We start from the raw sequence: 25,271 nt of genomic DNA on the forward strand, positions 1-25,271 counted from the left end.
CTCAAAACTTGAAATGAAAGTGAAAACAGGAACTGTGCTATGAGCTACTCGGTAGCAGATGTATCTCTTCAGATCAGTTTGGGGTGAAAGCTAAAGGGGAAGAAGCAACTTTGTTGTGAGCTCGTTCTAGTGGATCTGCATCTGCTTTGTGTAAGTTGCTTTTGCTTTCAATACTTTGGAAACCAAACTTAGCTGAGATTTAAGTAATTTAAAATGCAAAATGTTTAGTTCTGTCATAGTGTGGTCAGATGTTGTCGTGTGTTTATTTAATGTCTGAGAAGACTATTTCCTGTTTTTGAATTAATAGGTGCGGACCACATGAAATGAAAAAATGCCCTCTATGTATAGCAGGCTTCATGACGGTGATGTTTCAAGCAAAAGAGTAAGATTGCGTCAAATATTTCCCAAGTTATTCCCTCTGGTTTTGATGGCACATTGTTGTGACTCCTGAACTTGTTTTTCTATCAAACTTCATGTTGTTAGAGGACGACCAGCTGTGTGACATTAGCTCTGGTTTTGGGCTGTCTGACAGTCCTCGGGATCCTGCTTGCCATCGCGGTGCTCAAAAGACCACCAACCCCCAAAGATCATGAGACTCTCCCTCAGGAAACTGGTGGGAGCAATTCCTCTACGGACCAGTGCAGGTAATAATCCCTCTGAAGATGTGTGTATATATATATATATATATATATATATATGGTAGTTTATTAGATAACTGCATTTGATACTTAACATAATGTTAAACTGTAGAATGAAATGAAATTTGAGACTTAACTGAACAATAACTTTATTAATAGTAATGATTATGTTTAGACCGATGTATTGATACAACATAGATCATCATACAACAGTAGAATAATGAATTACCATGTTCCTTTATAACTTTATCTACACCTATTAAAATGATTCTGAAATTGTTTCTCTAAATTATAATATATAATATTTCCAAAGAATTGTGGAGTCACAGCACAATTTGTTTATGTCTTAGCATGGCGCTGGTGGAGAGCATCCCTCAACAAGTGAAATACAGAACCAACGAAACGCTGGGGATCCCTCTGGAAGATGTCTGGAAGGATCTTATCGCCATGGCAAAGGACCACGTTGAAGTGGCCTCTTTCTACTGGACTTTAACTGGGGAAGACATTAACGTTAATTCTTCCTCTGACATACCTGTGAGTTATTAACTGAAATGGAGAGAAACATGAAAACGTACACATCAATTCTTTGTTTAATATGTTGTTTTTTTTATTGGAAAATGCCGATATTACTGTGAGTCTGTCCTCTGCAGGGAAGGGACATCCTGAAAGCACTTGAAGAACTGCCCTCCAGGAATGTGTCTGTCCGAGTGGTGACCAGTGTTCCAACCGTTCCAACAAACTCCACAGATTTAGAGATCTTGAAACGGAAAGGTGTGGAAGCGACTGTTCTTGTTCTCGACTTTCACTGTGATGATTTGTGATGCATTGTTTGCACCAACTTCCCTTAACTGCAGTTCCCTCTTTGGCTGTCTGTAGGAGTTCAGGTGAGGAAGGTGAATTTTGGACGCTTGACAAGGGGCGTCCTCCACAGCAAGTTCTGGATAGTTGACAGAAAACATGTGTTTATTGGAAGCGCCAACATGGACTGGAGGGCTTTCACTCAGGTAACACTTAAAATCTATAATTACAGATGCTTTTTTGACACCTTAAAAGCACCTCCAAATGATTTCATAATTCACTTTTAGGTGAAGGAACTGGGAGTAGTTGTCTACAACTGCTCCAGTCTAGCAAAGGACCTCCATAAGATTTTCCAGTCCTACTGGGTAATGGGACAATCCCACAGCTCCCTGCCGCAGCCCTGGCCTTCAAAGTATGACACGGCCATCAACAAACATCACCCCCTGCTGGTGAAAACTGATGAGGTCTCCAGCAAGCTGTACCTCACAGTGAGTTCCTTAGGTTTCATTTCCTTTTCACAGGACAGGTTGTTGTGATGGATAAAGGAGCTGTCTCTATATAAACAGAAGTGATCGTACAATGTGCGTATTACAGTTTCAACCACCTCTACACCTCAAACTGTTACCATGGCAGTCGTGTTGTATGTCTCAAATGTTTTTGTTGGTATTATTATGAAATGTTTGCGTTTCACCCCAGGGTTCTCCACCATCATTCTGTCCTCCATCGAGGACTCAGGACCTGGAGGCTATTCTCTCCAGCATCTCGGAGGCCCAACACTATGTCGATGTAGCCGTCATGGAGTACTTCCCCACCACACTCTTTGAAAAGCCTCAGAGGTGACACTCAAAAGAAACCATTTGCTTCCATCAAATTCGCCTTTTTATCTTTATTTCCTCACTTTTTTTCTTTTAATTGAACAGATACTGGCCTTTCATTGATGACGCCATCAGGACCGCTGCATTCGCGAGAAGGGTTAAGATGCGGATGCTGATCAGCTGTGGGCGGGACTCTAATCCAGCCATGCTGCCCTTCCTAAAGTCTCTAGCCTCAATGGACAGCCCTCACCAGGATATCAGCATCCAAATAGTAAGACAACAACGTGAAAAAAATAGATCTGCTGGGTAAAAACGCCGATCTTTGCCTCTGAATTTTCTTTTTTATTTGATTGCACATTGTTCGCTTTTCAGAAACTGTACATTGTGCCTGTGGGAAACCAGTCTGATATTCCATATACCAGAGTCAACCACAATAAATACATGGTGACTGATAAAGTAGCCTACATTGGTGAGTGACAGATTGTGTTAAGGATTATTATTCCCACACATTTACTGTTGTGGTTAAACATTTATATGTTGAGGAGTCGGTTTGTTGCCTGTGAATTTGTTAATATTTGAACAGATAATGTTGTGCTGTCCCTTAGGTACCTCCAATTGGTCAGGGGACTACTTTCTGACCACAGCTGGAGTGGGTCTGGTGATTTCCCAGCATGCTTCTCACCCTGTATGGAAGACCAAGACCCTGCATGGTCAGCTCAGGGCAGTCTTTGACAGAGACTGGTACTCTGAGTTTGCTGTGGACCTTGATGACCTGGGGCACCACCCAGATTGTGCATTATCAAGATGACAGAAACCTCTTTATACAAGTTCAATGTAAGTAAGATAAATGATATTCACTGTAGTGGCATAGTGATGCAAATTCTTATGTCATCCTTCTCTTCTTTTCTCCAAGCGCAGATTTCCGGACCAAAACTGAGGATGACAGAGTTTCTTCACCTCGTCCACGTCATCCAACGTCTTGTATTGGCTACTGTATCAAGTCCAAGGTATTGGTGGGGTAACACCCCATGTAGGATTGGCCCTCAGATCATCGAGCTGCTGGATTTGTCCCACATTAATTCAGAAGTGAACAGCCCAATTTTGAAGCTCTTAGAATTGTTGTTTCTTACAGCAATGCTCTCTGGGACTTATTGTTGACTTTTACAGTTATTTGTTTAACTTTTTAAAGCAAAAATGTCTGATCTTGCGGACTGACTGTGTGTATAAATATATATTTTTAACTCAACTCAGACTGAATAAAAACTGAAACATCTTTGTACAATTTGTACAATCCTGTTGTGATCCAGTGTATTTAATAAAAGCTATAAAAATGGATTGTATATCTGTATTTTTGTAGCTTCTACGATTTTGTATGAATGATTTGTTTGGAGATAAAATCAGGACAATAGAAAATTTTTAAGAACTTTTTTAAATATGCAACTCTTTGCCACAATGGTATAGTAAACTTAATTCTAAGGTGTCTTCCTATTTATTTTTTCGACTTTTTTCTACATAATATACTATTACTTTTTTCGACATTCTATAATATGACTTTTTTATGACTTTTTTCGACATATTATTTTATTTGACATACCATGACTTTTTATGACTTTTTTTGACATGCTTTACTATTACTTTTTTCGACAAACTATACAATGATTTTTTTCAACATGCTATACTTGACATTTCTATGCCATACTATATTATTATGGCATACTATACGTTCATATTTTATGACTATTTTACGATAACAATACTACAATTTCAATTCCGACCTTGGAGTTGTCCGGAACACAAAGAGCTGCTTTCATTTGGATCAAACAGTCATGACGTGAAAATGTAGGTATATAATGTAGATATACATTTATATCTATTTTTTATGTATTTCGTCTTTAATTCACGAAATTATTGAAAAATATATATCTACAAATGTTTCCTTCAACAGTTGTATGTGTTTGATTTGATTTATTTTATTACTGACGGTATGTATGTTATTCCCCTCCCCGGCCATAGGAGGCGCTGTCACTAAAACCCTGTTTCCGCAGTGTAGGCGCAGGGCGGGGCCCCGGCTTGAGTACGTAGTACGTGTGCTTTACAGCTTTCACACTGGTTAGCCAACGCTAAAGCTGGAGTTAGAGTCATGGTGCTGCTTGAAAATGATTCGGTAAGATTAAGAGCATATTGTTAATTATTTCATCTGTCGACGTTATTGATCATAAACTATAAATTGACACTGTCTGCATTAGTTTAGCTGTCTAGTTAACAGGCACAACGTTAGTCAAGCTAACATTAGTCGGACCCATTAGCCAGCATGCTATCATTTGATTGAAGCTAACGTTTGGTTTCGTGTTAAGCTTTAAGCAGTTATTGCACTTTCTAGCATTTTAAGCGCAATACGCAGACGTTAGTCACGTAGATCTCTGTTGAACTGGTCATTTTTTCGTACATAGACGCCAATCTAGCAAAACCTGGAATTAGCATTCAGTAACGGATCATTTCAAGACAGCTAACGCTAAGTTATACGTTTCCTGAAGCAGAGTAACGTTAAACAAGAAAATACGTTTCCAGCTAGTAAAGCTAATCAAAAATGTAACGTTTTATGTTAACGTTACATTTGAGGCAGTACAATTAAACACTATCACAACCTTCCAACATTACCCCGAAGGAGATTAAACAGCCCAACAGTTGATTTTAGATGCATATTTAATGATAGCCTTCGTAAAGATTGTTTTTTGTAGGGATGTTGTATAAGACTGCAATAGTTTAGGCAAGGTGTAGCTAATACACTGAGTATATAATCAGTCAACGTCTGTGGAATCATTTCATGATGAATCTTCGTGCTGGAGCCCCAAACAGTATTGATCATTCTTACAGGACTCGCATTGATCTTTGTTTTTGCTCAGTTTCTCACAGAGCTCACACGACTGTTCCAGAAGTGCAGAACATCTGGCAGTGTTGTCATCACGTTAAAGAAGTGTAAGCACCTCCTTGAGTTTCCTTCAAGTTTAACCTGTAAATAATGCCACGAGTTTCCCCTTGCATCGTCTAATGGGATGTGTTTCTCGTCTCCAGATGACGGGAGGACCAAGCCAGCAGCCCGAAAGGGCCACACGGATTCATTTGAACCAGCAGACAACAAATGTCTCGTCAGGGCATCTGATGGCAAGAAGAAAATTAGCACAGTGGTGAGCTTACTGTGTTTAATGTGTTGATGTTTGATCAAATAGATCTCTGATATTTTGCCGTTTTTTTTACAAGCTGTTAATGCTGACTTTTCATTCCTTGCTATTTCAGGTCAACACCAAAGAAGTAATCAAGTTTCAAATGGTAGGTTGAGCTCATTTTGTGTTTATTTCAATGGCATTTTGAAGCTACTGCCCCTGGTCACTGTATGCAGATTGTCTTGATTGGGTCTCCTTGATATTATTACAATGATCTTGATATTAGTCTGTCTTTGAGAATGGCGCTGTGAGAACTTAATCGTGAACTTGAACACCTCTTTGCAGGCATACTCCAATCTCCTTAGAGCTCACATGGATGGACTTAAGAAGAAAGATAAGAAAAGCAAAAGCAAGAAGACCAAAGCCACCCAATGAGAGACAGACTCTGTAACATAACCATGGGGACCCGAACTGGCCTGTGCGATCCTAGGGAACGGCAAAGGCCATCACTTGGTCTGTCGCCGCACCCCGCTTTCGACCCGTTCACCCGAGGCCTCAGACTCGCTGTTCATCCACCCGGTGACCGCTTTGATATTGTGCCATTGTTTGCACGGTAATGTCTAATCGCTGGCATTTCGGTGTCATTGGAACCTGAGGATTTCTCGTACAGGACGAAGCAAGTCAACTTTACTGAATCTCCACCATTTCTGCTTCGGAACCGGGTCATCAACAGCTGTGTCACCCCTGGTGCCAAATCCATGGAGCCCAATGATTACCTGCCCTTCATACTATTTAATTGTTGGAGTCCACATTATGTTATATTTACGGCTGACCTGTGAGCTCTGCTGCCGTGTTTCTATTTGACCTTTTATCTTAAGAAGAATTCATTGACGGTTGTATCTTTTTTTTTTTTTTTTTTGTTTAATAATTGAATAAGCAATGAAAGCCAAGTTGCTTCATACACAACTAAATCAGAGCAGATTTGATGTATTTAAAAAAAAAAAAAACAGTTTTACTGTATTGGAGATGAAAGTTTACTTTATTCAATGATCTTATTTTACCTCCTGAAGTACAATGAATATGAATATTTTTGTTTTGATTCAGTTTCATACCAAGCTATCTTAAACTGCTGAACCCGAACAAAATATGTCGTTTCAGTTAATGTGGGTAATTCTGAATTATGACATGACAAGAAATGTTAAACGTTGATTTTTATTGAAAGGCATGTTATGAATACAGAGACAAAGTTTTGTCTAATTCTAATGTAATTTCCGTTCATCACAATTGCACAGCAGGTTGAACTACAGCTGGTCTATATTGTCAGACATTTGTATCGTGCTCCCGGGTCCTGATCTCATGGAAGAGGACTGCAGCAGAAGTTAAGTTCAGAAATAAAGTGCTCTGTTGAAAGTCACTGCAAAGTTTGCTTTTTGTCCATTTTGAGTAAGGGGGCAAACAATGCCTGCGCTAAATGAGTGATGTAGAAAAGGAGACAGTAAATACACTATATACATTTACACCGGTCTGTGCTGTACTGGTAGAAGCAGTCTGACTTGTGATTGAAAGAAGAAGCCCCTCATAGCGCCGTGTTCTTCTTGTCCGGCCTGTCCTTCGGGGAGAGTGCTAGCAGGCGCTGTCTGTCGCTCTCCTCTTGGTATCCCTGCTTCATTAGGCTGGTCACAAACTGAAACATGGTCTGGATCACAAAAGATACATATTGAGCTGGGTCAGGGTCCCCGTGGGTGAAGGACATTCATTCTTTCAACAAAGTTTTAAATTGTGTGGAAGGGAAGTATGATTTCGTATGCAGACAACACAATCACCATCGTGTGTGTGTGTGTGTGTGTGTGTGTGTGTCCTGGGCTTGACTTTCCACCCAGGGCCTTAGAAATACTAGTTAGTAGTACATTGTCTGTGTGAAACAGTGCTATTAAATATTGTTTGGCTGTCCACAAATATGCACCAAAGTTGGAGGATATTGAATAAGGAGGATTTGCAGATATGGAATCAAATAATTGTCTTAATAAAAGGCATTCAATGTTCATATATGAAACATTGCAATTAACCAGTTGCTTAAAGAAAAGGTGAGCGGTGAGGAAAACATTTTTATTGGATTAAATGTAAGGCTTGTAGCAGTTATCAGTGCACAATTTCCTAGAACATTATTACATCAATATATGTTTTGAATGACTACTGATGTACAAACAATATTGTATATGTGATATATTTTTTTTTTAATGTTTGATAAGTAATGGTGTCTAGTAATCCCAAATAGGACGAGCCAAATGTTTGGCATGACATAGAAATACAATGTATGACTAAATTCAACCACTAGAGGGCCGTAGAGGCCATTAATTGAAGCAGACACTGAAATTAAATGTTAAATATATAGATATAACATGAAACTACAGACACACTGTTTCTAAAATAAGCGCACATATTTTTACATTAAAGTCATTTTTTTTATTCTTAGATATGTGTTTGGCCACAAGTGATTAATGTTTTAAACCCCCTGAAATGTATTGCCGCCTCTGCGGTCCAAAACCAGAAAGCTCCACACTAAAACTAACTTCCCTGAAGGAAAGAGATGTCTCCATTGTGTATAAACACCGAGTAGGAACAAACATCATTCGAGTGTCCCGGTATTAATAACACAAGCGATCTTAAAGTGACATAACATGATGTGACAGAGCCATGTTCCATATCCTCCACATGCTCGTGTTTGGTTCAGTGAGATGTAAATTCCTCATCAGTCAGGCTTGTGTTGCACTGGTTCCTTTTTTGACATGTTTACACGGCTCATTGAAGAGACTCTGACGCTGATGCAGGCCGGACACAAACCGCCACTAACGCTGACATGCTGGTTGCACACATCAAGCCCGTTTCACACGGCGTTCACCCACAATGGGTCGCTGTTAAAGGTCTCTCTCGTGTAACGCTCACATAAAGAGACACACACGGGCCACTCAATGGCACTACTTACCTTCCATGCCTCCTCAAGCTCAGACGTCCACCTCTCCTTCAGGATGGGCTGCACGGCACAGATGAATTCTGCTTGGACGTACTGTAAAACAAAATGATGGGAGATAGTTAACTGATACGCTGTATATGTAACGCTGTGGTAACTATAGGATGATATCCAGTTGGTGCGTCACTCCATTGCTATTTGTAAGAGTAAGTGTGTGTCCATTTTGCAGTTTGTGAGTGAATTCATTCAGCTGCTTTAGTTTCAGTCTCAGTATAATGTTGAGTCTGACAAAGGGCTGCTGTATTAGTTGACATTAGAATATGTGTAGTCCTCTATTTAAAGAAAAAACCAGCGTCACAAAGACACACTGTGCTAAGCAGCGTTGCGATCACTGCTCTCTTACACTGTAGTACTTAGGCGGGGCGTTGTAATGATAATGACTCTTTCCCAACTCCAGAGCCAGAGCTTCCAGTCTCTCCAGCTGGTCCAGTCGAGCCACGCTTTTCTCGATAAAAGACATAACCCTAAAAAGAGATGGAGAAAAAAAAAAACGACACCCAGTTAATCGTGAATTAGCAACAACACCACTGTACCTGTTGAAAGACTGCACGATGACATTTTCAGTTTCATAAACTCATGTGCCAAGAAAAATAAACACAATTGATTTCATATCATTTCAATGCAGCTCACACTTGATGATGCAAAATTGCACCATATACTTTATCCCCCTTGGAAACATGTTTTATTTCCCCGGCACAAAACACGACAGGATCAATTGTCTTTGTTGCTTTTTGCAGGTGTTTTCCATCACCGAGGAGAGTGTGCGTGACAGTTTTGAAGATGAATATAGAACAATGGGTTTGAGTTGGTTTATCTCTCTTCCCTCTGTCTCATTACCACCGTGGACATCTATATCCCTGAGTGCGGTTGAAGGGTCATTTTGGCCTTATCACTGAATTTGAGAGCCGCCAGGTTTTATGCTGGGATACGTAACGCATTTACGTAGCCAGAATTGGCTTCTTTGGCCTTGTGCATCGAGCAACACACAGAGGCCTGATGCTCCTTGGAAACAACAGACAAGTGGTTGTAATAGACGCTACTAGCTCTGTCTGCAGCAGAGTGGTAAGCAGCGTCATAATGATACGACTACCTGAGGCATTTTGCCCTGACACTTATCTTATGAGTTGTGTATTACACTGCACCGTGTGCAACATGGTTTTTATCATGTATTGTTAAAAAAAGATGAGTCTGGTGATATTCTGTATTTTTTTCCCAAGAAAAGACCAAAACAGCTATATGCATTGATTCCAGTATTGAGTATCGCCTGTAGCCTTAAGCCTGATATTTCTCGTTGCCATGTAGCTCCCTTGTTTTCCAAAAGCTATTAAAAGAAACGTATGAGCCACACTGTTGCAATTATTTTATCTTGAGTCAGTCGCCCATACACCGTCCTGCTGCCGTAAATACTCACTAGAGCAGTGATTCCCAAGCGGGGGTAATTGTACCCTTCTCCCAAGCGGTACAGGAAATATTTGTGGAGGCGCTCTGATGATTTGAAAAAGCAGAAATTGTTTTGGTTAAAGTATACATGAATTAGGATTACAAATTGGTGAAATCTAAAAGGGTTGGTAATCACTGCACAAGAGCACCAAATGTGTTTTCATCCGTGGCTGAAAATATATATATTTTTAAAAAGCACAAAACTGAGGAAATTACTGAGCCTTATTTAAAAATGAAAATAAATATTTGTACACTGTTTTTAAAGATGTACTTCTTTAGCCAATGGGTGACTGGTTGCCTCATACACGTTAGGGAAGTATTAGGTTTGGTTTGGGTCTGTTCATGGGATTTGTTGATGAGAAAATGTATAATAATACCAGCCATGTCCTATTTTACATAGCAACTGGGATGTTCATCATGCTGAAAGAAGCCAATGAATGAATGACACACTTTGATCTTTTAGAGTATAGGCAAGACAAGAGGGTGCTGGATATCAATCTGCTCTCCTGCCCAGCGTACACCATGCAGTTCTCTACTATCGTTGACTGGTTTGTTCAGTTTTGCTGTGGATGATGCTAATGTGTTGCTGTGTTCTGTTAAGCACAGCGTTGGTGACTGACCGTAGGCCGTGTGCCCTGAGCTCCCGGCTGGTCCGCAACCTCTCCAGGTCCTCCACGTCTCGGAACAGGAAGAAGACGTCCTTGCATTCAGGATGGGTCTCGAACAACCTGTTACCAAGACAACAACAGTGCACAGTCTCTGAGAGCCGCCTGTCATATTTAATCCCAGAAAACAAAACAAACCTCCCCCTGAGTTTCCCCAACCAACATGACATAACCCCAAGAGTCACACAACTGTGACCCTCTATTCACAGTGCTGAGTGTGGATTTGCTACTTTCAGCTCATCAACACTCGGTTGGAGGCTTCTAACTCTCTTCTTATCATCACTGCCCTTTTTTTTTTTTACACCTAACAGCTGCAATCAGTCACAGGCCATGGTGGATCTGTGAGTTTGGTAGCCAGGCCAATTCGTACCCTCATTTCCACCCGGAGCTGTGATGAGCCACCCTGCCCCGTCAGAGCTGGAGTCCCCATTAAATGGAGCCACTGATCTTGAAATAGAGTTTTGCTTTTCTTTTTTTAATGTCAATCAATTTCCTTGACCGGAGCCTTTATGCATCCTGCCATCCAATCAGAGTCTTCCTTCTTCAGCTGAGATACCTGTAAATAGTCATGCTGCCAGAATACACAGCTGGATGTGAGTGTTGTTGTGCTCACAATGAGATGCAAGGCTGACGCTAACTCTGGTTTTTCAGAATGAAGTCGTGGGAAGGAAAGGAAAGAAAAGAGATAATCATGGCAGAAACCATGAGTGCTTGTGGGTGTGGCAGGTCAAACCAAAGCTTATTCTATTTTCTTTTTTTTCCCGTGAGAGGGGAAAAAAAACGTGCATTTCTAAACCTGAAATATAAAACAGAGTCCTCATGATTAAATGCATTAGATGTCTAAAACATGTGCTCCCATAGATAGACTGATGAATAAAGTTGGTGGGGGAGGTGTTAGAAATGTGATGGTGCAAAACATGAGTAGCTCTGCGCCCTTTGACGAGCAGATAATACCACAGAGAGGTCATATATTGACAAAACAAAATATCGGTGAGTGTCTGTTTTTGAGTGACCTGACTAAGAAACGCATGTTTTCATATGTCTACTATAGCACAATGTTTTTATTGTCTTCCTGTTTCATATGTGCAACTCCATAGTTTGGCTCATTACTTTCAAAGTATAATCTTATGTTACAACTGGTAGTGCAGACATTTTAAAATGGAAAGGGTCTGGGCTTATAGTTACATTAAATGAGAAATATTCAGGCTCTACTCATTATCAAGTATTAAGAATTCACTCTTGATTAATTGACTCAATAATAAACTCATTGTGTAATGCTACAATGTTTGCACTCCAATGTAAGTGGCTTGGAAATGCATACCTCCTGCTCACCAGCTTTATTTCCACCGTTTACACAGCATTGTATGCTCTTTTGTGACGCACATGCAAGAGCTCATATGCAGACAATGTAGCGCTGTATAGCTCTTGTGGAATGTTAATTGGCGATGTTCAGAGGATGTTGTAACTATTTTGGCACTGACGAATGGGTCCCATCTAAGTCTTAAGAGTATCTCATTTGGTTTAAATTGGGGGATCATCCCCTTGCCAAAGAAAAAGGTCTGTTAAATTAAGAGCAAGAACACAATAAAAATGGGTGATTCTGTTATTTGCTGTTCAGTCATGATGACACACACACCCTGACAGCCGGGGGGGTGGCCCTGACCCACAAGTGGCCCATGAATTTCCAGGCTAACACGCTAAGGTCATCTCTTCAATTGTTCAGGTCACCCAGGGGACACAGGGCATGAATTGAACTTCTAGCCATGTGCCCCGTAGTCTCCTTAATGTAAATGGTGCAGCCTGAATGTCCACCACTCTTTATCACCATATACACTTTCATTTGCTTTATTTATTGTATTGTCATAGATCAGAGATGTTTTCCCAGACGCAGGTCGTCAACCTAATTGATAAAATGCATTTTCCTGATGGCTCAAGCCTTTAATTATAGCACTATGGCAGACCCGTGGCTTAATGTTGTTAAGATGTGATATGAAGTGATAAGAGGGGAGGAGGGGTAGTCTGCTCTGAGCTCTAAATGAAAAAGCTGTGGGCCAGAGGGAAGAACAGAGGGAAGAACAGAGGGATGTGCTGGAGGTGGAGGGGAGCTCGATGTTCACTTTCCGGCTGGTATGAAAAGGTCAGGCATAATGTCATTATCAAAGTGGGACAGAAGAACCTTCTGAACACCTTCGTCTTATGGGCCGGCAGGCCAGAACACAGGGCACACTAAGCTGTCTGAAAAGGTTGAACTGATAAGTTGCTCCTTTGTGTTATGATGATCATGTGTATGAGCCTTTTAGACACACATGATATGGAAAATACCATTTGTTTGTTGGACCTGTTGTGTTTCTTTTGACTGCAAAATCCACAATATCTAGGCTACCTTTATTAAATTCAAATTATCAAAAAAAAAAAATACTGTCTAAAGGGAATCAGTGTTTATAAAGGTTACTCAGTTTGACTCGATGGTGACACTATAATATTCCTGATCCTATGGCTTTACATTTTCAATAGCCTACCCTTCAGCCTACTAGAATTAAATCTTTAATTGTGAATTATTGACACGCAAACAACACTGAAAAAGTACAGAAGAGGTTTAACCGTTTTACCTGACGAACATAATAATCCCAACTTTGGCAATATCGTCCCGGATAACTTTCCATGAATCCTTGATCATCAGAATCTGATCCTCGCTGGGACACGCAGCAGCAGCAGCATCATCATCCTCTGTGGTCCTCTCACCAAACTCTGCCTTTGCTGTCGGACCTGATATTGCGCAGCCCATTCTTCACAGACAAAAAAAAATATGTATACAATAATTATATATTGGCGCCAGTGCAGAAAGAAAAAAAGAAGGGTTAATTGATTTTGTGGAAGAGGATATCTGATGTCGCTGGCATCTGCGCCTCGAACTGCGCCTTGGACCACACGCCTCTGGCCGGTATGTCGGACTGGTGTCAAGTTAGTAAACAGACAGACCAGCTGCAAGTTCTGGTCAATGGTTCAAAATAAAACCCCTCGTCGATGAGAACAGATTACAGGGTGTACTGAGGAGAATTTGCGCTTTTATGTTGAAGGATTGCCCTGATGATTTCCGGTGTAAGTCTGTCTATTCATGGCTGACTTGACGCAGCTGTTGATGCAAATATCAATCAGTTGGGAGGGAAACAGCGCGCTGAGCTCCGTGGGGTTGGGCCGCGCAGTCAATTTCAATAAAAGACAGATGATAACTTATTACATTAATAAAGACTCATGCAGTGGCCACTTTATACTGATTATAGCTGTTTCAGACTGATTCTGATAGCAAATTAAGTACACTGATTAAATCTCTCACCTGTAAATAATTAGTAATTAAACATATCAACCCTCGTCTTTTGTTGACACTGGCTTTACTAGTTTGTTCGGAGTCCCATAAAGCTAAATTCTGTATGTGTAAAAATAAGTGAAGTAGCAACCCCTCCTTTTGCCACGAACTGTGGCAAATGTTCTTATGATAAAGAAGAAAAAATACGGAACTAAATATTTCATATACTAGGCATACTTGTAATGTATAGTAATGTGTAATTGTCTGTAGCAGACTTCTGAAACATGCGATTCTCATAAAATTAGGGAAAGAAATAATAAAAGCTGATAAGACAATGTTATGTATGTTTTTGAGGACCCAGGGTCTCCAGACATTGATTAGAAAAATCTTATTTATCAAATTTATCTATTTATGATTAGATGAATCTTATTTATCTAATCAATTTAGTCACATATGCATCAATAACTTCAGAGCATGTCATTTTATCATTGCAGATGCCGGTTAGTTTGGTGGTGCTGCTTGATCCTCATTTCAAAAGAATTGTCGATAAGATACATTCCTTCCACATGCTATGCACCCCACACATTCATACAATAGTCTTAATTCTCATCTTCTAAAAACAGACTGACTGTCTTATATTAACATGGAAGCATTCTTCAATCCATTTGACCAGTGGATCGTGGAAGTTGTAGATTTCCCTCTGGGATGGATGTACTGTATTTGAGATGCATGACAGCGTAAAGAGAGGACCTACGAGGACATTTACCATTTCTGTTTTTATTGAAAATATGGGAAACTTCAAGTATGAAATGATATATGTTCTGGAATGGAAAAGTAAAAAGGGCTGCTACGGGTCAGTATTTACACGAGGACAATCTCTCCCAAATATACAGTTTCATAAATAATATTTAAGAAAATATACAGCTTATTGAGAAAAATAAAGCTCCAGTGATAGTTTGTGAAACATTTTTAGAAGCAGCTACAGTAAACGTGGAAGCAAATTACTGTTGTGAACACGTGCATTAAAGTCAACAAATGTTAAAAGGAAACCCTCTTTGGCGTACGGTTAGAGACTTTACCAACAACAGAGGTCTCTCGTCAATGACACTTTAGCTCCTTTTTGCTTTCCCCTGAAACTCCAGCGGACAGTTTACACGGTTAAATGATAACAGTGCTATAGTTATAGCAAGAATCACCAACAGTGGGTGGAAACAAAAGTGATGCAAATAATAATAAAGTAGAACTTAATCCTCAATTACTAGGGACTATATACAAATCTTTACAAAAACTTGTATTGTACAGTGCAGACAAATACTAATGTACAAATATTGCAATACACCTTTTTAAAGACAATATGCTTTGGCCCTCACCAATGACCAATAACATCCCTTTATGTTTCACTGGTGCAGAAATCATCACCGTGTGTACTGAAAACAATGTGCAGACAACAAGTTGCATTTTTTTGAGGGAAAAGAGGACGTTGAGAAGCATAACGTAACTGGTTTCCACGTGATAGTCCCTGATAAAAATCACATAATTCACATGTTCATGAGCTTGTGGTTAAGCTCTGGAACTTCTCTCGTAAGCTTTTCACGAGATTACTTTCTGTCGTCTTCCCCGAAGAGGCAGCAGACTTTGTGGTACAGTCTAGGTCCTCCTGGAGAACATTGTCCCCGCCTTCTCTCGTTATCAGAGACACCTGACTTGTTGTGAAGCAGGTCCGCACAGGTTCCTGAAAGTTCTGTACTTTATGGAGGGGAAGAGACCCAAGCATGTGGTCCAAGGAGCTCCACCTGCACAGCAGGGGCTGAAGCTGGGGCTGGGCCCAGTCCTCTACCACATGACACATTTCTTTGTATGCTGTTTCAGACTCTGTCCTCGGACCGTCTGTCAGAGCTTTGTGAAAGTCAGAGGAGCTATTGTACTTGAGTGAGCACCCATTACACCTGTTTGTACAGCACTCCAGCACCCCGTTTAGGACTGTGCAGCTACAAGTTAGTTTCGAGGAGTGGGAAGTGTCTGTGTATTTGGTGCGCAGCTCCTGTATGTCAGGCCAGTGGAAGGTCACCGTCTCCGACGGTGGGCTTTGTGGGCATGTAACTGTGCTCTGGGAGCTGGGTCCAGAGCTGGGTTCAGAGCTGGGTCCAGAGCTGGGTCCAGAGCTGGGGGTCTGGACCGGGCTTGGAGAACGCTCTTCATGGACGACTGACTGATCGCAAGTGTTCAAGGGCAACCTCAGGTTGGGTTTACCTGCACACATACACAAAAAAAACAGACAAAAAAAATCTTTTCAGTTTTCTCCATACATGAGCTTAAGAGGAAAGTTACTGCAAAATAAAGCAGCAAGCATCCTATTTACCCTTTTTCCTCAGTTGTATCTTCTCCTCACGGACAGCAGGCAAACTATTGAAGCCCTGTTGATTTGTTCTTTCTCGGTTCCTCGGCCACACTATTGGCCGGTTACATTTAATGCGCTGACTGTACTGACGTGCCAGCTGGAACACCTTGTTCTTCATCTTCCCCATGTCGTTTAGGATCTGGTCCTCATCCATACTTGTTCGGAAGCTATTTATCTTGGGTAGTTGGCCGTGGTTGACGCGGCTCTTGTCTTGAGACGTAGAGTCCTGACAGGATCCCCCTTCCACTGCTGGAAAAGTTGTGGTGGGAGAAGAGATGGAGGAGCCATCTGAGGCAGTGCTTTTTTCAGACTCTTCTAAAATAGGAGGTGGTTGCTTACTGGTTTTAACATTTAAAGTGTCTGAGCTGACATCCCATGTTGTTTCTAATCTCGAGTCTTTAAGTTTCTCCTCTGTATTTTGCAGGATGTCCTGGCTGTCCTCCTCTATTTCCATGTCTTGCCAAACCTTGAGCATGTCTGATGAGGTTCTAAACTCTTCCTCTGTGGTAGAGGCATCTGTGATGCTCTGAGATCTAGCCTTAGCTTCCACTGGTCTCTGTGGTTTAGTCTTTTGTTGAGTGTCGGTGTTTCGACTCTTTTCCAAGCCAGGAAGGTCAAACACTGACCAGGAAGTGGGACGGTTCCGAGAGAGGCCTTTCCTATGAACTGTGACGGCCTGCTCCTGAGGATTACTGTTTAGCTGTCGGCTCAGGTGGCGGACCAGACCTGCTGGGATGTAGGAGAGACTCTCCCGGCGCTTGATGCTAAAGGTAGCATCTTGGTGCTCAGCGTGTTGGTAGTATCTTCTGATCTTGCAGATGAGGAGGCGATCTTGTTTAGAGAGAGTGGACCTGAGTTCCTCTTCAACGAGGGCGTTCTGTGCGGGATCGGGTGCAGGCGTTGACAGATCAACCTCGGAGATCACCTGTGGCTCTGGAGAAGAGCTGGCCAGCATTTGAGTCTGTTGCTCTAAATCCATGCAAGCTGAGGAGCTTTTGAAGACTTCATTATCTATTGAGGGTGAGGGGCACGCGAGGGACCCTAAGTCCTCCGATACCAGACTGCTCCGTCTCGAAAGGCTGCTGATGAAGCGCTCAGCTATCACACTTGCCTGGTCCAACACAGAGGAAGGTAGGATGCTTTTATTGTCTGAAAGCCCCTCTTCGTCTTCTTCTGAGAGCTCCCCATTTGTCAGTACACTCGTCTCCTCCACTTGGAGAACAGAGGAATCACTCTCCCCTTCTTCCTCCTCTGCAGCTTCTCTTGAGTTATTCTGAGATTCTGGTGTGTCGGCTCCTTGTTGCAAAGGGTAGACCGGAGACTCGGGGCACTGGGAGTAATGCATCTCCAGCGGATGGCTCTTTCTTGCTTGAGCGACACAGTCTAGAGGGCACAGCTCCTGAAATATGATAGGAGTGTTTGCAAAGTGGGATTTAATGAGTAAAACAGACATCACGATGGCAAGCACTCTCCGTTACCCATTAATGTAATGGACCCGGGCAGTGTAATCTAAAGCATCCACAATTTATGATGCATGTTTTATTACTTATGAGGCCCACTTTATTACAGGGACCAATTTCTATGTATGTATGTATGCAACTGGTAAAAAAATGTCATTGTGATTTGCTGCTTGGTTACTATTGACTCCTCGTTGTCTCATTTCTGTTACCCATAGTGAGTTAAACCGTTAAAAGTTACCGTGAAAATCAGGTAAGAACTGCTCTAAAACACAATGTTACAATGTAACGCTGACCACAGTGTGTGTGTGTGGCATTTGAATTTCCAGGACCACATATAAACATCAGGCACTAATACAGCTCCAGGCATGTTTTCAAATATACCTAGAGAAATGCTTGGCTCATAGCAAAGGGCACTTATAACTGAAATGCTTATTGCAGTATTGAATACGCCTACTCTCATGCACCGCTAGACTATATAACAACAGCGAATAGACAGAAAGTGTGTCATTCAAAACATACAATGGCTAGAAAATATGCTTTAGAACAAACCGTGCGATACTAAGTGCATGAGGATAGATGGTCATTCTTTAACACGGTGAATACATGTCAGAAGTGGCCTCAGAGACACGAGTGAAGATGAATGGATGGGTGTAGAAATCTATGCAATACTTCATTAATCACCTGTGTGGAAAGAGTTTCTTTCACAGCCACATCCACATGTTTGTCCTCCTGCCTGTGAGGTTTTACCTCCTCTGTTGGTGTAGTTTTCCACTCAGCCGTATCTCCGATCTGATCGTCCTGAAAGAGCAGAGCGGGGCATTAAGCTTAGTTTGTATTCTAAATCATCCTAGAGATCATGCAGTGACTCAGCGTGCAGCAGAAGAATCTGTCACAGTGGGCAAACATTTCCAAGAGACTTAATGTGTCGTAAGGTCAGCTTTGAAAAATCCACTACAATGGTTATGATATAAGTCTTTATTGTTACTATTAATTCATATTCAGAAACAATACTAGTATAACAATTAACCTTAACAAAGACTTGAATATTCAGAGGGGAGGAAATATGATTATCAAAGTCCAAGGCTTTTGCTATTATAATGATCAGTTAATTAGATGGCTACATTAACCTTTGAAGTCAAACAACATTGAACAGGGCGCATTGGGCCACTGGTTCTAATGCTAATTCAGGCATGGTTTCAACAGGATAATCGTCAGCATGAATCACGTCCCAAAAAACAAAACACAATCACGAAACATAGCACACTGTAACTACACAGACGAGGAAAACATCCATCAGAGGAGAACAGTGCATGCACAGGGTGATGACGTCCAACTCCAAAACAAAACAATAAAAGCAAAGGCATGCATCCAGATTGACTTTCACCCAAACGTTTTAAGAATTCACCGTTAGCAGTTTGGGAGAACTTCAGTCCATGCACTTCAATAGAAGGAATTCAACCCGAGGCATTCAATGTGCACAGTGCAAATGGTAGCAGGTGTTAGTTGGTTCTATTTATGAAGAAAAAAAACAGGGAGAGGGGCGAGAGCCAGCGTGGGAGAAAAGAGTGGCGGAGAGTATTGGTAAGCCAGTGGAATGGAGCGAGAAATAGGAAACCCGTGGGTGGCAGAAACCCTCACCGTTGTGAAGTGAGTGGAAAGCAAAGCCCTGGCTCTATAGTGCCAGCAGGAGATGGCTGCCAGCACTGAGCTGGCAAAGTCGGCTACCTGGTCGTCTCCCATCAGTATATCTTCCTTGTAACTCTCCCCCTCCTCCTCTTCCTTTGCCTCCTCTGTCTTCTCCAGCTCCGGCACCCTCTCACTGGGTGGAGAGTCCAGTTTCGGGTCACTGTCAGAAGGACTTAGCTGCTCCTGAGAGTCCCTTCTGGGAATTAGATCCTCCACACATGGCCTCTCAGCCTGGGACTCGCTTAGACTGGAGGCCAGCGTACTGACACTAGTGGCAGGCTGAAGGGAGCACCTCTCCCCCACCAGTGCACCCTCACTGTCTGCATGCTGTAGCGTGAAGTCATAGACATGTGGTTTGTTATTGCAAGGGCCAGTGCTAGAGCCATGATGTGATAGCAAGGCTGGAAATGGGAGGGAATCATCAATAAAGCTGCTTCAGCTTTAGGTGAGAAGTGATTTTTGCAATCCGGGGTAAGTCAAAGTATGTTCTGGGAAGATAAGGTTTCTACTTTCTAATTTTTGGTTTGAGTTGTTTTTCCAATTTGAATAGAAAGTTTGAACTGCTGAGTCAAAACTGGATAAACCATATCTCACCACAGCACACTGACCGAAAAACCGCTTTCACACAGCAGAATGAAAAAGCTTATCAAGGTTTAATAAAAGACTACATTTGAGTTTCAGCACTTACCTTCAAAACAGCTGCAAGGAGAACAAAGACAAAGAAGAACAAAAGAGAATGTCAACATGTATGAAATAAAGCATGCTCAAGTCAAATATCACATGACAAAATAACCTGAATACGACATGCATCATGCACAATAATGGCCAGGACACAATCTCTGCCTACACAAGCATAGATTGAGTGAGGCAGAGGTTAGTCTGGCCCAGACTTCAGGGAGGCCTTGTGATTAGATAAATACCAATTAGAAACATACGTATTCCTCTCAGAGGCTGAAACAGGACGTGATGCAATTAGCCAGGATGTGATGACCTACTCCCTCACTGAGATGGAATGGTTGACATGAAAATTGCTTCTTCATTACATTGCTTCGGAAAATGTATCTGGACTGGGAGCAAAAGATAACTAGGGGACACAAATACAGAGGTTTCTCTTTCATAATGGCCAATTAGAATAGATAATAGCAGGGGGATGGGATCTGAAGGCAAGGCTGAATTTGACTATTGAAAAGAGCTTGTGTATGACAAAGCCGTCCACCGATGTTGCATATAATTAACTTCATTAGGAGTGTGTCTTTTGATCTGTTTTCCGGATGTCTTTGAGGGAGAACAAAGCAGCAGTGCAACAGAGATGTGGGCTGCTCCTGTTCGACAGACCAGTGGGGCCGCTGGGCCACTGGACAGCACCCAGAACGTGGATCAACTGAAGCGCTGTTTATGACCTTTTGGCTGCCAAAATCTTAGTGAACATCCAGTGAACATAAAAAAATAACCCATCAATGGTGTACCAACCTTTTGTGCTCCTTATGATTTGTTTTGCAGGTTCTGAAAGGAAAAAATAGGTTTAAGTGACAACTAATCATCAGCAATACTATTCTATAATACTATTTGAATAATAGACACAAATAGATAGACTGAGTAGTGTTTTTTTTTAACCTGATCTCCTTCTCTCATTCCGCCCTCCAAGATGGAAGTCATCAGCTTGGCAGGACTCTGCTTTCTTCAGCCGCTCAGGACTATAGTGGTACTTCCCTGGATCTGAGCAACACAGGGACACGTCACTACACGCAGCTGCAATTTCAATAACAATTTTCTGCTCATAGACATTTGGGTTATGGGCTACGCCTTCCTGGTTAATACAACAGCATTCTACATTTTCCACTTAAAATTAAACACCCTCCTCTTTTGTTGGCAGCATCTTTGGTTGCTATGCAAAACAGTTCAATTGACAAAAAGTAACTGTTTATGTAACACTTACAGATAGAATTGTCCAGGATGGCTTCTTTTGCCTTTGAAGAAAAAATATGATTGTAATTAAATATGAGGCAATTCTTCAGTAGCAGAGAAGAATACAAATGCTCCACGAGGGGCGGTGTTTTTTACCTTCTGTGGGACGATGGTGTTGTGGTTCTCAAGAATGAGTCTCTTAATGTGATGAGCCCAGAGACGCTTCTCTTCTACTGACTTGGCCTGAAACAACAAGCACTTCTCATTTAGTAAAGAGTCATTGATGTTAATACAGATGCACCAGATAGATACACGGATACAGAATAAAGACATACGACAGTGCAAACCACTGGCTGGTAAATGGTTTTGTTAACACAAACATTATTATTATTAATATTATTATTACATTATCTAAATAATTATTCTAAGACTACAAGAAACACAGAAAAAACAGCAGGTGTTTTGTGATATTTCTGCACAATTGATGCAATATTATGTTTTCTGTAATAGTGTTGTCCGTCTGCCTGATTCCATGTGAATGCAGCATAACCGGTGTTCCCAGTTCCCATTTACCTGCACTGTATGAGGTTGCTTGGGATGCTTAAAATGGATAACACTGAAGAGCAGGGGATCCTTGGCACTGTCAAGTAGCATTAGGGTGGAGCACTGCAACAACAATGAATGTAGTGATGTCCATAAGGCTTCATCCAATTTACTACCTTCATAAAAAGTTATTAATTATGTAAATCTTGCGTCATTTAACTGGAAATCTGATCTATTAAATGACTAATCGATGACAAAATGTCAAAAAACATACTGAGATGTGGATCTTGTAGACGTAGTGCTCTCCTCTTTTCTTGGTAATGAGAAGCATCCTTTCGAAGAGGAAGAGTGTACGGGTGTTCTTCGCCCGCAGGACATGAAAGGTGCCCTCCAGCACCAGCTCTCCATAGGTGGTCAGGTCAGGACCCTTCCAGTTGATGAGAAGAGACTGTATCTCCTGCAGATGCACATGAAAGCACATACCCCCCCCCCACACATACACTGTCAGCCATGTTCCTCCAGCATGAAAGAACATAAATGTCAGCCATATGTCAGAGCTCATTTATAATCCTTATTACACACCAGGCAGAGAAACTGGCCAATCAGTCAAGGATTCAAAGTAAGGAAATCCTTTATAAGCTGTAGCTCTCACTTTAGCACTCAACTAGATTACAGTATAGGCCAATACCATATTGTGACGGTTCATGGATTTGCTTTGTGCAAAATCTGCTTTGAAATACTTGAGATTTAAAATACATCTTTATGCTTGAGAAGCATAAAAGAAAGAAGCAAATATCTGGAATAAATCAATGAAAGAAATGTATTTGGGCCCTCCAGACCCCAAAAGAGAGGAAAGAGTTTCTGGACAACAGAGAAAACATGAGAAAAACAGAGCTGCTGATCTTGCAAATGAACCTTGACTGAGTACACGTTTTACTCTCTGAAAGCACTGCGTGGCAATGACATAAATATTCCTTTTCAAGAGGATGTTGCATACATGCATGGTATTTCATTCTGACCTGCACTCTGACAGCATGTTCATGTTTCCTCTTCATATCGTTGATGTACCAGGCCACGCCGGTCATGGTGTCTATGGCCTCCTGAATGACCTCATAGCCCTCCTCGTCCGAGTCAAAGTGCTTCGCAATTTCCTTCACAAGAGATTAGGGACAGTTACAATTTATCACGATGTCAGCCCTACAGGGAGCTAGTGAAATCCTTCCCCAAACAAAGAAAGATGCATGTCCAAATACATCTTTTTGATTGATACCAAAAAATACCAAATATCTTTTAGCATTAAGGTTCTTAATAATTAATCAAATCAAAGGTTGAGCTGTTTACCAGTCACAGGCAACGTGCTGCGTAATAAGCAGTTATAAAATGACACAGGGTTGAGAACTATTCGTGAATAGTTAATAACAAGAGAACCACAAATCTACCAAAGCCTGCAGGATGCATTTTGAAGAAATAAATTGACTACGGAGGACATTCTGTACCTGAAGCAGCAGGTGATACTTCAGGATCCTCTGGACCGGCTTTAGCAGATAGGAGCCCAGAGGGAGGGAGCGATTCAGAGCAGCCTGTCGATCCCCAAAGAACGTGGCCAAAGTTTTACTCCTCATGCAGTCGGTCAGTGCTGCCACTGAGCTGGAGGACAAAAGAGAATCATATTAATCGTGTACAATTTGTCTCTCAAAGAAAATACTACAGCAAAGATGTAATTAAAACGAATATTTTTGAGCTACTTACTTGGGATAGTTGGTGCAATACTGAGTGTATATTTCAAAGTATTCACTCTGAGGAAACAAAAGTCAGACAAACACATCACTAGTGTTTATTTATGTGAGAAACTGATGTCACTGTAAATCAGCATGAGCAAGATGGTTCCTCTCACCTTATCTACAAAGCATCGAGCAATGGCCACAGGGTCATTCTCACACATGTCTAAGGACTGCAGCAGTTCACTGAAATGCAGAACACAACAGAGAGACAGTTGAGAGTTAATGGACTTGTTCAGTCATTTCTTTGTCTAGGAAGGAATAAATAAAACAGAAGTAACCCCAAAGTAAATCCATAGCAATACATTTTTAGATTTGAACACAGTTGTGAAGAATCTCCACTAGATGGCGGCATACACTGTTAAACATGAACTTTGATGCATGCTCAGATTGAGCGTGAAATTCTTGACTTGGAATTGTCCATGCCCACAGTCCCATCAAAAACAAGCTTCATTCAGAGCTTGGGAAACCAAAACATGAGAGTTGTAAGGTATTTTAATGTATTACATGATGGGACCTCAGCATCACTAAAGGAAGATACATGAAGGGACGGTCACTGTGGAAAAAACCCTAAACATCACAAGTGCTCTGCACGAAAGCTGCTCCGTTAACATAACACACAAAATTATGACAAACACAATTCATCACACAGCATTCCATAACTTGGATCAAAGACGATGTGGCATTAACTGACTACAAGCAAATGTGTCAACATGTTCTTTGTACAATGAGAAAATCTTGGTGTTGAGATTTCTTTTGAACACATTATCAATACTTGTTCATACCACATGATTACTTTGTCAATATTAAAGGATGGAAGAGGGTTCAGTGTAACAAAGAACACAAATCCCTGAATAAAAGAAAGTTTATCAATTAATCAATTAATGTTCACGTCAATTGTAAGATAATGACACACCAAGATAGAAATGTCAACAGTTAATAACAAATCCCAGCATAGATTTTTCTATTGTGTTCCTCAAGCAGTTGTTGTCTTAATGTGGTATTTTGGAGGGATTTTAGACTATTTTCAACAATTCTTGAAATGGTAAAAAATGGTTTAATTTAACACCAAAGCTGTGTAACAAATGCTATCAACCCAATCAAGATTGCTGCAACGATTTATGAGACATAATTGAGCATGGGATATTTATCATATATTTCCAACATACCATTCTAAGCCCGTATACAATCAATAATTTCAACATTTGAACAAGTGCCTAACCAAAACCCAATGTTTATTACAGATTCATGACTAGAACAACTTGACACACAATGCACTGTTGAGATGCATCTCTAAATAATCCCATCTTTCAAATTATGTATACCTCTTCTATGTGGCATATACTGTTGACCTGGTACCTCCCACTATAGATACCAGGTCCCCCCTAAAATAGATTAAAATGGTTCTATGGTTCTATGGTAAAGAGGGTTCTATGTAAAGAGGAGTCTATGGTAAAGAGGGATCTATGGTAAAGAGGGGTCTATGGTAAAGAGGGATCTATGGTAAAGAGGTGTTTATGGTAAAGAGGGTTCTAAAGAGGGGTCTATGGTAAAGAGGGTTCTATGGTAAAGAGGGATCTATGTAAAGAGGGGTCTATGGTAAAGAGGGGTCTATGATAAAGAGGGATCTATGGTAAAGAGGTGCCTATGGT

General features: G+C 41.1%; 4 protein-coding genes across 4 annotated transcripts in view; 2 read left to right on the top strand and 2 right to left on the bottom strand.

Annotated features, from left to right (window-relative positions):
• The first annotated feature begins 47 nt into the window (after positions 1–47).
• pld4 (phospholipase D family member 4) lies at positions 48–3,586 on the top strand. Its single transcript, XM_076107538.1, has 12 exons — positions 48–150; positions 308–382; positions 484–644; positions 989–1,172; positions 1,289–1,409; positions 1,515–1,642; positions 1,724–1,924; positions 2,133–2,272; positions 2,357–2,522; positions 2,624–2,720; positions 2,857–3,085; positions 3,170–3,586. Exons 2-11 carry the CDS (start codon positions 332–334, stop codon positions 3,057–3,059), a joined length of 1,452 nt encoding a protein of 483 aa, XP_075963653.1. The 5' UTR covers positions 48–150; positions 308–331; the 3' UTR covers positions 3,060–3,085; positions 3,170–3,586.
• A 724-nt stretch (positions 3,587–4,310) lies between these two features.
• Positions 4,311–6,826, top strand: srp14 (signal recognition particle 14). Its single transcript, XM_076108264.1, has 5 exons — positions 4,311–4,415; positions 5,155–5,227; positions 5,324–5,436; positions 5,546–5,578; positions 5,758–6,826. The coding sequence occupies exons 1-5, from the start codon at positions 4,392–4,394 to the stop codon at positions 5,845–5,847; spliced, it is 333 nt and encodes a 110-aa protein (XP_075964379.1). The 5' UTR covers positions 4,311–4,391; the 3' UTR covers positions 5,848–6,826.
• Positions 6,827–6,988: 162 nt separating this feature from the next.
• On the bottom strand, positions 6,989–13,714 carry xgb (x globin). Its single transcript, XM_076108266.1, has 5 exons — positions 13,155–13,714; positions 10,501–10,608; positions 8,784–8,904; positions 8,396–8,476; positions 6,989–7,108 (listed from the first exon to the last, which is right to left on the bottom strand). Exons 1-5 carry the CDS (start codon positions 13,328–13,330, stop codon positions 6,989–6,991), a joined length of 606 nt encoding a protein of 201 aa, XP_075964381.1. The 5' UTR covers positions 13,331–13,714.
• An 892-nt stretch (positions 13,715–14,606) lies between these two features.
• LOC142968618 (pleckstrin homology domain-containing family G member 3-like) overlaps positions 14,607–25,271 on the bottom strand; it is a 30,856-nt gene continuing 20,191 nt past the window's right edge. The window contains exons 5-19 of the mRNA XM_076108587.1: positions 23,736–23,805; positions 23,591–23,637; positions 23,338–23,488; positions 22,861–22,992; positions 22,116–22,298; positions 21,872–21,964; positions 21,455–21,541; positions 21,330–21,360; positions 21,008–21,109; positions 20,864–20,896; positions 20,082–20,092; positions 19,346–19,720; positions 18,389–18,505; positions 16,209–17,646; positions 14,607–16,099 (exon numbers count right to left, since the gene is read on the bottom strand). Coding sequence (XP_075964702.1) covers positions 15,396–16,099; positions 16,209–17,646; positions 18,389–18,505; positions 19,346–19,720; positions 20,082–20,092; positions 20,864–20,896; positions 21,008–21,109; positions 21,330–21,360; positions 21,455–21,541; positions 21,872–21,964; positions 22,116–22,298; positions 22,861–22,992; positions 23,338–23,488; positions 23,591–23,637; positions 23,736–23,805 — 3,574 coding nt within the window. The 3' untranslated portion in view covers positions 14,607–15,395. The remainder of the gene's footprint in view (positions 16,100–16,208; positions 17,647–18,388; positions 18,506–19,345; positions 19,721–20,081; positions 20,093–20,863; positions 20,897–21,007; positions 21,110–21,329; positions 21,361–21,454; positions 21,542–21,871; positions 21,965–22,115; positions 22,299–22,860; positions 22,993–23,337; positions 23,489–23,590; positions 23,638–23,735; positions 23,806–25,271) is intronic.

Source organism: Anarhichas minor, unplaced genomic scaffold (assembly GCF_050575085.1).
Source record: "Anarhichas minor isolate MPS153535 unplaced genomic scaffold, ASM5057508v1 ptg000040l, whole genome shotgun sequence".
NCBI classification, from domain to species: domain Eukaryota; kingdom Metazoa; phylum Chordata; class Actinopteri; order Perciformes; family Anarhichadidae; genus Anarhichas; species Anarhichas minor.

What these genes read in the sequence shown, in the direction of transcription:
- pld4 (XM_076107538.1), top strand. Translation starts at nt 332, where the DNA reads ATGCCCTCTATGTATAGCAGGCTTCATGACGGTGATGTTTCAAGCAAA. An exon ending in CTCTTTGAAAAGCCTCAGAG is followed by an intron (nt 2,273 to 2,356) that starts GTGACACTCAAA and finishes TTAATTGAACAG; the next exon opens with ATACTGGCCTTTCATTGATG. An exon ending in TGATAAAGTAGCCTACATTG is followed by an intron (nt 2,721 to 2,856) that starts GTGAGTGACAGA and finishes GCTGTCCCTTAG; the next exon opens with GTACCTCCAATTGGTCAGGG.
- srp14 (XM_076108264.1), top strand. Translation starts at nt 4,392, where the DNA reads ATGGTGCTGCTTGAAAATGATTCG. An exon ending in TGTCATCACGTTAAAGAAGT is followed by an intron (nt 5,228 to 5,323) that starts GTAAGCACCTCC and finishes TCTCGTCTCCAG; the next exon opens with ATGACGGGAGGACCAAGCCA. An exon ending in AGAAGAAAATTAGCACAGTG is followed by an intron (nt 5,437 to 5,545) that starts GTGAGCTTACTG and finishes TTGCTATTTCAG; the next exon opens with GTCAACACCAAAGAAGTAAT.
- xgb (XM_076108266.1), bottom strand. Translation starts at nt 13,330, where the DNA reads ATGGGCTGCGCAATATCAGGTCCGACAGCAAAGGCAGAGTTTGGTGAG. An exon ending in CTCAGGGCACACGGCCTACG is followed by an intron (nt 8,905 to 10,500) that starts GTCAGTCACCAA and finishes ATCTCTTTTTAG; the next exon opens with GGTTATGTCTTTTATCGAGA. An exon ending in CCCCGCCTAAGTACTACAGT is followed by an intron (nt 8,477 to 8,783) that starts GTAAGAGAGCAG and finishes TTTGTTTTACAG; the next exon opens with TACGTCCAAGCAGAATTCAT.